This window comes from Myotis yumanensis, unplaced genomic scaffold, assembly GCF_028538775.1.
Source record: "Myotis yumanensis isolate MYYU_CA2020_CCGP unplaced genomic scaffold, mMyoYum1.0.hap1 SCAF_2, whole genome shotgun sequence".
In the NCBI taxonomy this organism is placed as follows: Eukaryota; Metazoa; Chordata; class Mammalia; order Chiroptera; family Vespertilionidae; genus Myotis; species Myotis yumanensis.
Window position 1 is genome coordinate 64,696,086 of NW_027223753.1, and position 12,405 is coordinate 64,708,490.

The 12,405-nt window shown below is 44.0% G+C and overlaps 1 protein-coding gene across 1 annotated transcript in view; it reads left to right on the forward strand.

The window, feature by feature from the left end:
* Window positions 1-245: 245 nt before the first annotated feature.
* Window positions 246-12,405, forward strand: part of CLCA1 (chloride channel accessory 1) — a 33,731-nt gene continuing 21,571 nt past the window's right edge. The window contains exons 1-4 of the mRNA XM_070405505.1: window positions 246-420; window positions 7,971-8,111; window positions 8,282-8,429; window positions 10,966-11,071. Of these exons, the coding sequence (XP_070261606.1) occupies window positions 259-420; window positions 7,971-8,111; window positions 8,282-8,429; window positions 10,966-11,071 (557 nt within the window). The 5' untranslated portion in view covers window positions 246-258. The remainder of the gene's footprint in view (window positions 421-7,970; window positions 8,112-8,281; window positions 8,430-10,965; window positions 11,072-12,405) is intronic.

Sequence of the window (12,405 nt, forward strand, 5' to 3'; positions counted from 1 at the left end):
AGGTGAGGGCAAGGCTAATGATCCTCTCAAATAAAATATTTAAAGTACACAAAATTTAAGACTAAGGCATTGTTCCTCATATTGGAGACAAATGAAAAAGTGAAACAATTTTGGGCCAAGGGGTTAAAGTCCTGTGATAAACCACCTCTGATAACTTGGGAAAATGTGTGTCTCTGTAGTCATATAAATAGGGGTAAAGAAGGATGCCTCTAGAACCAAAATTTTTCCAAGAGAATAATCACAGGGAGATGTGTAGTAATGGGGCCGTTTAAGAGTTCTGTTTTCATCTTGGTCCTGCACCTTCTGGAAGGGGCCCTGAGCAATTCACTCATTCAGCTGAATAACAACGGCTATGAAGGCATTGTCATTGCAATTGACCCCGATGTGCCGGAAGATGAAACACTCATTCAAGAAATAAAGGTAAGGTGGAAACGGTAACTACCCATGCTTTAAAAAATTTAAGTGTAATGTGTGGAAGGGCAAGCATGAGTTCTCTAATGCATCTGTGTGATATTGGCAAAGTATTTTTATGTCTAAGTCTCAGTATCTTCGGTTGCAAAATGAAAATAGAATAGTTAACCATTAGGATTCTTCTGAGGGAGAAGATAATAAATGTAATGCACTTAGCTAAAAGTTTCATACATTGTTGGTGCTTAATCAACGATTTTCCTCATTTATTGGTTGTAGATGATTCCGCTAAGGCAGAGCCAGCAGTATTTGGTAGATATTGTGAGATGTCCAGAGAATAATTCCTTTGCCTGGCTCATGTTAGATTTCTCCTTTTTTTCTTCTAATTACAACTCTTTTCTCTGTGATTTTAATAGAGAAGCCTGGGATACAAACCTCTAATTTAAGAACAACCCTGATCCTTTCAATGAGAGGAAACTCTGCATTTTACCAGCCCCGATGCAAGGGATCCTCTTAGATTGCTGAGCGGCCTTGCCTTACTTATTACTTCTTCTCTGGGGGAAGGAAGAACTATGGAGGAAGACACTTCCTGTCCAGGGCAGAGGGTCTAACTGTTGTAAGGTGGAGAGGTCATGTACAACAGCAAACAACTAAGAATAAGAGGGAAATGCCTTACAAATAACTACCCAGGGATCTGACTGTAGCACATCCAGAGGCAGTAGTGTGTAATGAGGAAAAGTACTGGTGTGAAAAATGGGGCAATAAGCTTGGCAAAGGGTATGTGGGAACTTTGTACAATTTTTGCATGTTTTATAAGTCTAAAATTATCTTGAAATATGGTAAAGAACTTTAAAAATGCATGCATAGTGTCTGGCACATAATAAGAGCTCAATTAATAGTGGGCATAACCATAATTCTTCTAGATGGAAAGGGTTCAATTTTTTAACCAAGCCAAAGTTCCTGAGTGCGAGCCCAAAAGTTAATATCACAAGAGTTCCATTGGTTGCCCCCAAATGTTCCTTGCTCTGAGCAGAAACAAACCCAGAACGATGGAGTTTGGAGAGAGAACCAGCTCTACCATCCGGAGGAGTTTGGGGCTAGAGAACCGCAGTAGTTGAGGAAGGAGGGGGATCTTATCTGTTTAACCAATCAGATACTACTGCCACTGGTGAAAGGGAAAGCTGTACCTTTTGAAATCTCTCAACAATCAGATAGCTTGGGTAAGTTTTTTATTGCATCTAACCTTAGAAATGGCATCAGCAAACATGGAAGTGCCCCTTGGAGCAACAGACAAGGAAAGTGTGGGAGAAAAATATAGCCAACAAGTTTCTGTCTCTGGCTAGACAGTCAGGAATGTGCCAGAAGAACATAAATTCCTTATCCAGAAAGGCAATGCTAATGCACATTTACATGGTGCTTTAGAGCTTCCAGATGCTTTCACCTCACCCTTTGGGGGTTTCCCTCCTGAGAAATCTACTTCTTATCACAATTATTAAATTGGTTTTCTGGTATGAGTCTTACTAAATGAGTTGGGTTTGAGATAAGTTGGTTTCCACATATTGTAAAGCATATGATTGTCTAACCACTGTGCTATATCCCTGAAACTACTACAAAATAACATTGAATGTACACTATAATTGAAAAATAAAATAAAAAAGTTAAGGGCAATAGTGTACTCAGAACCCCTTACTAAGTAGTAAATAAAAGTGAGTTCCTTGCTACTAAGGTTCAGCTCTGCAGAGTTAAGGACCCTAATTGTGAGCTTGTCTGCCCTTCCTGGCCATCGCTCACTCTGTTTTCTGAGGGGAGACTCTCCCCTGGTGCTCTTGTGGGAATAGAAGCCTTTAAGTCAGCTCTTAAATACTTGCTTCTGTTCAGGGTATTATGCTAAGTGAAATAAGCCAGTCAGAGAAAGACAAATACCATATAATTTCACTCACATGTGGAATCTAATGAACAAAATAGAAACAGATTCATAGATGCAGAGAACAGACTGACAGCTGTCAGAAGGGAGGGGGGCTGGGGGGCTGTGTGAAATAAGTGAAGAAATTAAGCAAAAAAAAAAAAAAACCCTCATAGACACAGACAACAGTAAGGTGATTACCAGAGGTAAGGGGGATGGGAGCAGAGATGTACACTTGAAACCTACATAATTTTGTTGACTAATGCAACCTCAATAAATTTAATTTTAAAAAATTGAATGACAGTCCCTAAGGTTTGTCCACCTACAAATTGCATCCACTGCAATTGCCCTGTCAGTGTGAGGTGTAGAGGCAGAGGGAGCACACTCCATAAAATGAGGGAGGGAGAGTCAGGAAGAAACACTCTCTGTGCTCTGTCCCTAAAACACACTCTCTCTCTCTCTCTCTCTCTCTCTCTCTCTCTCACACACACACACACACACACACACACACACACACACAAAATACACAATGGGAGCAGTGTATGTTGGAGGTATCCTCAGTGTATGTGAGTCCAGGAACCTCTTGTCTTGGCACTCCTGGACAATTTGCCATTTATCACAACCATTTCATTCATCTATCCATTTATTCATTCATTCATTCATCCAACAAATATTTACAAAGCTGGTACCAGAGGAAAAAGAAACCATTTCTATACTATTATGTCAGGTACCAGAAATCCAGTGGTGAACAATATACCATCCTTATCACTAAGGCATTTCCAGCCAACCCTATAAGCTGTCATCCTTGACCTCTCCAGGCCTCAAAAGTTTAAATGTCTATTTGGATATGAGGTTGCCTTCTCAAAATCAGGAACAGAGGCCAAAGCAAAAAACCATTATTGATGTTTCTGTTAAAACATGGAAGACAAGTGCACTTCATGCTGCTGCTGCTGCTTCCTAGGAGACATTGAAAATTCACATTTCACTAGTCGGATTCTAATATAATACTCTAACACAGAGAGCTTTATACCTACTTTTTAACTTTTTGGTGATTTTGACTCCGTGTTTTTATTTTTAAAATGATACATTGTTAAATCTGCCAGTGGTTAATAAAAATCTCGCTTTTTGGAGTAATGAAATGCAAGTCATCATAAGAAGCTTTTTAGAAGGAACAAGGCAACCATTTTTACTATCTGAAAAGAGGGAAACTGAAGCTCGGAAAATAATATAAATTCCCCAAGTTTATCCCCTTAGGAAGGGGTAGAGAGGGATTCACCCGGCACCAATACCCACGTGCTGCTTCCCCCTGTGAATGGGGACTGGTTCTGTGCCTCATGCCCATCTCATGTATAAGAGAAACTGCTTGTACACACACACACACACACACACTCACCCAAACTCTACATTATAATATCGGCGTCTAAGCACTCTGGTCTGCTCCAGGAAGGACTTTCCTCCTGCAATGGTCCCTTTTTTCTCTGGCTTTACCAGGGTTTTTTCCCCCCCATTATCACATGCATATGTTGTAATAGTTCCCATTAAAAAACAACAACAACAACAACAACAAAATTCCCTTGCCCTGAAGTGCTCCTTCAGCTATTGTGTCTCCATTCTTCTTTAATTTACAAAAAACAAAACAAAACAAAAACAAATCTGCTTGCGCTGTTGTCGATATTCACTGCCTCCATTTCACCTCCCATTCTCTTGAATTTACTCATATGGTGCTATCATCTCCATTCCACTAAAATGGCTCATCCACATTGCCAAATACTTTAGTCAGTTCTTATCCTCACCTTTCTTTTTTATTATTATTAAATTCATTGGGGTGACTTTGGTTAATAAGATTATATATGTTTCAAGTGTATATTTCTATGGTGCATGATCTGTATATTGTATTGTGTGCTCACCATCCAAAGTTAAATCTTCTTCTGTCACCATATACGCAGTCCCCCACGCCCTTTCCCTCTGGTAACTCCCATACTGTTGTCTCTCTATGAGTTGTTGTTCGTTTTTCCTCTCTTAATTGCTCAGCATCCTTTGACACCGATAATCACTCCCTTCTCCCTGAAACACCTTTACCCCGTGCCTGCTGATTTCCTTCCCATGCACCAGCTACTCCTGAGTCTCCTTGGCTGACTCCCCCTCTTCCTATCACTAAATGCTAAATGCCCGTGGCTCCCAGGGCTCAGTCTTCAGCCCTCCCCTTTCCTCTGTCCACACTCACTTTTGAGGGCAGTGATTTTCAGTCCCAAGCGACCCTATGCCTTTTCCAACAATAAATCTCCTTTAATACCCTCTCTACTGACTTCATAATGCATCTCAGGGGCATTCATAATTAAACTCCACAGCTCCTTCATTTTAGAGAAATAAAGTTGGGTGTAATTTGAAAATAAATTATATAATTGTGCCACTTCCTTATATCTGACAGTACTACAATAAAAATAAAAACTACCATAACATTTAGCTAGTCCTAAAATTATTGCAGGATCCAGCAGGTGAAGTCATATTCATTTTAATTTGAGTTTCTCTCCAGTATAATTTGGTGTGAGACCTTGATACTTACACACTCTAATTCTCAGTTTCTCCCTTAAAGGTTTATTGATCCTCAAAGGATCAAATGAGATGACACTCACAGCTAACATTTCACAAACATTTGTGCTAAGTAAACATGGTTCCCAGGACTTTCTTGACTTCACTTGATCCCCACAATATCTTATGAGCTAATCACCATAATATTTTCCATTTTATAAATGGGATAGATAACTGAGGCTCAGGAGGGCTCAAGGAAATTGCCAGATGATGCACAATAAGTATTGGAGCCAGGATTAGTGTCAGCCTCTGAAGTCTGCATTGTCAATCATCACACTCTGACACAGAGCATGTGATAAGTACTCAAAAAAGGTTGGCTATTATCCTATACGAGGGGCCCAGTGCATGAATTCGTGCACCTTGAAAGGAACTGTGAGCTGTGAGGCTGCGGTGGGCACAGGGGTGGGGCGGGTCTGGCCCATCCTCTGCACCCCTGCCTGGACCCTCCTGCCACAGACCCCGGTCCCCTGTCTGCTGGCAGCCCCACTCCCACCGCCATCGCTCCCAAGCACTGACAGCACTGGCCCTGCTTGTACCCGCTGATAGCGCAGAGCGATTGGGGCCGGCACAAGCAGTGGGTGTGAGCAGCAGCTGCTGCCCTGATCATCCCTCAGGAGCAGGGGAAAGTGGAGAAGCCCTCAGGGGCGATCGGGGCCAGCAGCCACTGCTCGCACCTGCTGATGGCACTGAGGGATCGGGACCAGTGCCAGGTGCCGGCAGTGGGTGTGAGCAGGGCTGTCGCTGGCAGCTGGTACAAGAGGCGGCTGCTGGCCCTGATCACCCCTCAGGAGCAGGGGGAGGTGGAGAAGCCCTGAGGGGTGATCGGGGCCAGCACCCGCTGCTTGCACCGCTGCTGGTGCCCGGCGCCGGCCCCAATCACTCGGCACCATGAGTGGGTGCGAGCAGTGGCTCCCGATCCCGCTGAGGCTGACACCCGCCTTGTTCTGTGTGCGCCCCCTGGTGGTCAGTGCATGTCATAATGACCGGTTTTTCAGTTGTTTGGTTGTTTCAACGTTCGGTCTATTTGCATATTAGGGTTTTATATATCCTATATAATAAAAGGCTAATATGCAAATAGACCGAGTGGCAGAACAACCGAACAACCGGTCGCTATGACATGCGCTGACCTCCAGGGGTGTGCATGGAACATGGTGGGCGTCGGCAGCAGGCGGCAAAGCGTGGAACATGGCAGCTGTCGGCCGAGGCAAGATGGTGGAGCAGGTGAGCGGGGGCGCCAGACCAAGGCAAGGCACCGGTTACTGTCATTGAGCAAGCCTCTGGTGGTTACTGAAAATTCTTTGCTCCCACACACTGCAGTCCTGCCTGGCACTTGCATCAGCTGCCAGCGCAGGAGCCACTGCTCTCACCTGCTGCTGGCACCCGGTGCTGGCTCCAATCACTCAGCACCATCAGTGGGTGTGAGCAGCAGCTGCTGGCCCCTATCGTCCCTCAGGGCTTCTCCATCTCCCCCTGCTCCTGAGGGGTGATCAGGGCTGGCAGCTATCTCTCGCACCCTCTGCTGGCAACAGCCCTGCTCGCATCCACTGACAACACCAGTCCCAATTGCTTGGCACCATCAGCAGTGCAAGTGGGGCTGGCACCCGTCAATGCATGGGAGTGGCAGCAGCAGGAGCGAGGCTGCTGGCAGATAGGGGACCGAGGGCCATGGTGGGAGGGCCTGGGTGGGAGTGTGGAGGGTGGGCTGAGACCTGCCCCTGTGCCCATTGCAGCCTCGTGGCCCACAGTTCCTTTCAAGGTGCACGAATTTGTGTACTGGGCCCCTGGTATCCTATATAATAAAAGCCTAATATGCTAAGTGTCCAGTCATCCAGTTGGCCATTCAAGCAATCAAAGTGTAATATCCTAATGATAGGCTAAGGCTGCTCAACTGCTCACTATGACATGCACTGACCATCAGGGGGCAGACAGTTGGCTGGTTGACCAGTGGCTATGACGTGCACTGAACACCAGGGGACAGACGCTCAGACCAGTAGGTTAGCTTGCTGCTGGGGTCCGGCCAATCGGGACTGAGCAAGACAGGCCAGACATGTCCTGGAGCCTTCTCGTAGCCCTCTCATTGCCCCTCCCTGGCTGGCCAACCTCCCATGTCCCTCCCCGGCCCCAATTGTGCACTGGTGGGGTCCCTCAACCTGGCCTGTGCCTTCTTGCAATCTGGGACCCCTTGGGGGATGTTGGAGAACCAGTTTCGGCCTGATGGCAGAATGACTGGTTGCTTTGATGCACACTGACCACCAGGGGCAGATGCTCAACACAGGAGCTTCCCCCTGGTGGTCAGTGAGCTTCCACAGGGGGAGCGCCACTCAGCCAGAAGCCGGACTCACGGCTGGCAAGCATGGCAGCGGTGGTGGGAGCCTCTCCTGCCTCAGTGGCAGCGCTAAGGATGTCCAACTGCCAGCTTAGGCCTGCTCCCATGGGCCTAAGCCATCAGTCGGACATCCCCCGAGGGCTCCTGGACTGCGAGAGGGCACAGGCTAGGCTGAGGGACCCCCCTCCCACCCCCCAGTACACGAATTTCGTGCACTGGGCCTCTAGTAGATAATAAAAGACTAATATACAAATTGACCGAATGGCAGATCAACCGGTCGCTATGACGCGCACTGACCATCTGAGGGCAGACGCTCAACACAGGAGCTGTCCCCTGGTGGTCAGTGGGCTCCCACAGGGGGAGCGCTGCTCAACCAGAAGCTGGGCTTACGGCTGGTGAGCGCACTGGTGGTGGCGGGAGCCTCTCCTGCCTTCGTGACAGTGCTAAGGATGTCCTACTGCTGGCTTAGGCAGGCTCCCCATGGACATCCCCTGAGGGCTCCAGGACTGTGAGAGGGTGAAGGCTGGGCTGAGAGACCCCCCCCCTCAAGTGCACAAATTTTGTGCACTGGCCTCTAGTTATCAATAAAAGGTATTTCTACATCTCCCCTTCCAGTCTTATAAATAACTGGTCTTTACTAACTAGTTTTTCTAATGTGAAATACAAATGTAAATTTGAATGATTGATAATTTAGTCTACAGTCCTAATTGTGCTTGCTAGATATGTTTTCTTTTTCCCCCCCAGGACATGGTGACTCAGGCATCTCCATATCTGTTTGAAGCTACAGGGAAAAGATTCTATTTCAAAAATGTTGCTATTTTGATTCCTGAGAAATGGAAGACAAAACCTGAGTATATGAGACCAAAACTGGAGACCTACAAAAATGTGAGATTATCAAGTTCTTTTTTCAAATTCAATTTCCTTCAGTGATTTAGATTTTTTTTCATCATAATATTCTAGAACCAAATGAAATTGGTTCACAATACTCCAGTGTAAATAAGGTCAATTCATTTGCTAAAATTTTGTAATGATGAAAACATTTTCTTAAATTTCAGGCTGATGTTCTCGTTGCCGAACCTAATCCTCCAGGAAACGATGAGCCCTATACTGAGCAGTTGGGAAATTGTGGAGAAAAGGGTGAAAGGATTCATTTCACTCCTGACTTCATAACAGGCAAAAAGTTGCCTCAATATGGACCACAAGGTATGGGTAGAGAAGAAACATTCCACTGTGTTCCTCATAACTTAATAATTTTATATTCAAAGTAGATCAAACTAGCATTATCTTTCCGAGTAAGCACATATAAGCCAAATAACATTACAGCATGCATTTTCACTGAAAGCAGGGGTTCAGAATAGTGTGTTTCGCAGTTAGAAATTTAATTTATTCATATTCTGCATAAATGTGTAACTATGGTGTTTTTAATTTTAAAAAGTTATTAATATCAGAAAATAGCTGTAATCGTTTATTGAAATGTTATTAGGTTTCTATGGATCTGATAAGGAGACTGCTGAACAAATTAAACCTCCTGCCTGTAATTCACATAGTAGCCACCAGATGGCGGAGACTCACAGTGCTCTCAGACTTATGCTCAAGCAAATTGAAAAGGAGGTTGTTAAATCAGATTCTGATTCAATAGGTGTGGGGTGGGACTCAACAATTTGCATTTTTAACAAGCTCCCAGGTGATGCTGATACTGCTGGACTATGGACCACACTTTAAGTAGCACAGAGAATATCCTTGCAGTTCAGCTTGCAAAAAAAAAACTGTAACTACAGAAAAACATCTTGCCGAAACCGGTTTGGCTCAGTGGATAGAGCGTCGGCCTGAGGACTGAAAGGTCCCGGGTTCGATTCCGGTCAAGGGCATGTACCTGGGTTGCGGGCACATCCCCAGTAGGAGATGTGCAGGAGGCAGCTGATCGATGTTTCTCTCTCATCGATGTTTCTAACTCTCTATCTCTCTCCCTTCCTCTCTGTAAAAAATCAATTAAAAAAAAAAAAAAGAAAGAAAAACATCCAATTTTCCTTCACAAAATAAACTCTTTACCATGCCCATGAGCTATATAGAACAATCTTTAGAAGAAAATATTAAAACAAACAATAAGGAAGTATATATAAAATATGTACGCTCCAGGTATAATCAAATGAGATTAGTATTAGCTAATTAGGTTACTTAAGAACTACTACCAGGTATCTTTATTATCTTGAAAGTATTAGAACCAGCTTGGTTTTCTTCACTTAAACAAAAGGGCCCTGGTACCTCCATGCCCCACCCCACATTCACTAGAGCACTACTGACTTATCAGAAAGATGTATCAAATATACCTCTTGTGCTTCGACAACACTCTATTTCACCTCCATAACAGAACCAGAAAATTCCCAATGTTTGGCTCAATCAATAGGTGCTGAATTGATATACTAATTGCCCCATATCACTTCTGGGCCCAATCCAGCCATCTGAGTCATCAGACAGAATGGCATTCCTTCATAATCTCTCCTTTCTGTACTGTGACTCCACTTTGTTCTCTCCCATCTTCCCTTACCTCTAAGAGGCCATCCTCTGCTCCCAGCACCTACAGAATAGGGTCCAAATCCTCAGCGTGGGATACTAGCATTTCCTCAGGTGTACCCCCTCACCTAACCCTCCAAATACAGCCTATCTGGGAATTTACATTCCAGGAAAACTGAGCTGTACATAAGTCACTAATTCCTCTAAATTTAACAAATACTCACTGAGTACCTATTAAGTTCTGGACACTATGCGCCCAGGAATGACAATGAAGAAGTCATGGAGCCTGTCCTCATGGAGACAAGCGTTTAGTGTGGGAGACGGGCAAGAAAGCAGCAACTATAATAGAACGGAAGTGCCAAATGGAATATAATGACAGAGTAAAGGAGGGATACTGGGCCTAGTCTGGGGATCTAGGTGGATATAAGCTTGATTTTGAAAGAAGAGAAGCAGCTATCCAGACAAAGCTAGGGACAGTATCCCGAGCAAAGAAAGAATACATGAAAAGAACCAGAGATGAGAAGGGGCCTCGAGTGGCTCTGGATAGTAAAAGCAGTGCAGGAATTCGTTGTGATTATAGAGTTCTGGAAGTAGGTGGAGAACAGCAAGAAATATGGGTGCAGAGAAGAGCAGAGCTGGGGTCACCAGGGACCTCATATTAAGGAGCGAACTTAACCCTGAACATCATAAGGTAGCCACTGAAGACGAGACATGGAGGGCACCTGGGTGGCTATGGCAGTAACTCGGGAGTAAGTGGCAATAAGGTTGTTAAGATGGGAATAGAGCAGCGGTGAGGTAGGCAGACCTTGGGGTTTGAGCCACTGGGGGTACTGCCTGGCTGCCCTACCAAAGCTCCAGACCCCACAACAGCATGCGCCGCCGCCCTCCATCACTGCACTTGTCCCAGTAAGGATTTTAGTTGTCTGATTGGCAGGTCATCCGCTGGACTGCATGCTATGCAAAGGACAGAGCAGTTGTTTTATCTTTGTATAAAAACTCTCTGGCACTTCCTATGTGCCTCGTATGCATTTTGTGAGCTAAAATAAGTGGTTACATTTTTCAGAAATGTGGAGTTGTCATATTAGAGTTTTCTTTCTAAGGAAGTCAAAACTTTAAAAAATTAACATAGCAAAGCATAATAAAAGTCGGGAGAATTACTTTCTCCCAGCATTAGAAAGCAATTTTGCCATTCTTACTGTGACTGGGTCTTTAAAACATTTTCTCACAGGAAGGATATTTGTCCATGAATGGGCACATCTACGATGGGGAGTATTTAATGAATACAATAAAGACCAGAAATTCTACTTATCTAATGGAAGAAACAAAGCAATAAGGTATGGATATATTGACTTGACTTTTCCCAAACTATTTTAAATCACAACCCATTTTTTCTTGATTACTTTAAAAATGTCCATTTTTTTGACTTGTTTTCTGTCTCTCATTCTCTGTTAGTGCCTCCTGTTGCAGAGTTCCACAAAACTACCACTTTTGCTTAGCTTACAAGCACTTCAATTAGTTGAGTTCTCTATTCTTCAGTTACAAACCATTTGCCTTTGTGAGTGTGCATGTACAATTATAAGAAATCCACAGGTGCTATGTTCAGTGACTCCATCTTCCTGTATCTGAGTCAGTGAAATTAACAAAGCTAATGGGGCTATTCAATCCCTTGAAAGCAGAATGATATCTGTGTGGACTTTGTCAGTATGAATGGGCCTGGGAGAGACTGTGGAACTTATCTAAAAGACAGTCCAAATATTAAAAGAAAGCAGAAAACTTCTCCCAGTTTAATTAACTATGTGATGCCAATGGAAAGCAAACTGAACACTTGGAAAGTACCCTTGGCTGCCATGATTGTATGGGTAAATTCTTGCAACCAACAGTTTCAGTGAACTGTTTTAGTACAAACATAAAAGATAGGGAACTTCACAATTTATTTAAAAGAGCTAGCACACTTCAGATACTAAAACCCGATAGAAGACATGAAAAAGACTTCTGCAGATCAGATACAACTTTCTAAAAATATTTTAAATAAAAGAACAGTAAGTTACATCTGACAGAATCAAAGAACTAACAAACACACCAAGCCCACATAAGAAGTCTTCCAGAAATCCCAAAATGCTGTGATATTAGGTAAGTAATTAATATAGTATTTTGAGTCAAGAAGACAAATAAACAATTTTTCCAATAGATTCTCAAGAGGAACTTGAACACTTATGCCCGAGTCAGAAAATAACAACTGCTTTTTAAAGAGTGGAAATTGGTACAACAGCCCTCTCCACTTTTGCTTCCAGTTTCTTGCCTGATGACCCCGTAAGGAGATGTGCTCAGCTTTGGTTTGGTTACTCTTTATTTGCTACTTGCTTCCAAGCAGAGCTCAGCCTTGGCCTCCCATTCTCCCAGAGGGACATTACTGCTCTCCACTCTTCCCTTTCTTCATTACATTCAGACTCTGTCAACTTGGTCCACTTCCATTATATTTCCCCTCATTGTTTTATCACTTCAGACATAAAGAGACTAAGTGCCACGTAGCGCCACACATAGTGTACCAGATTCCTGTAGCTGTTCCCTCTGCACTATACAAACTACAACCCAGGGCCACTTCCCTGATGTGATCATTCGTTGGATTAACCTCGCAAATCTCAGCCAATGGATGTCATTCCACATCTGA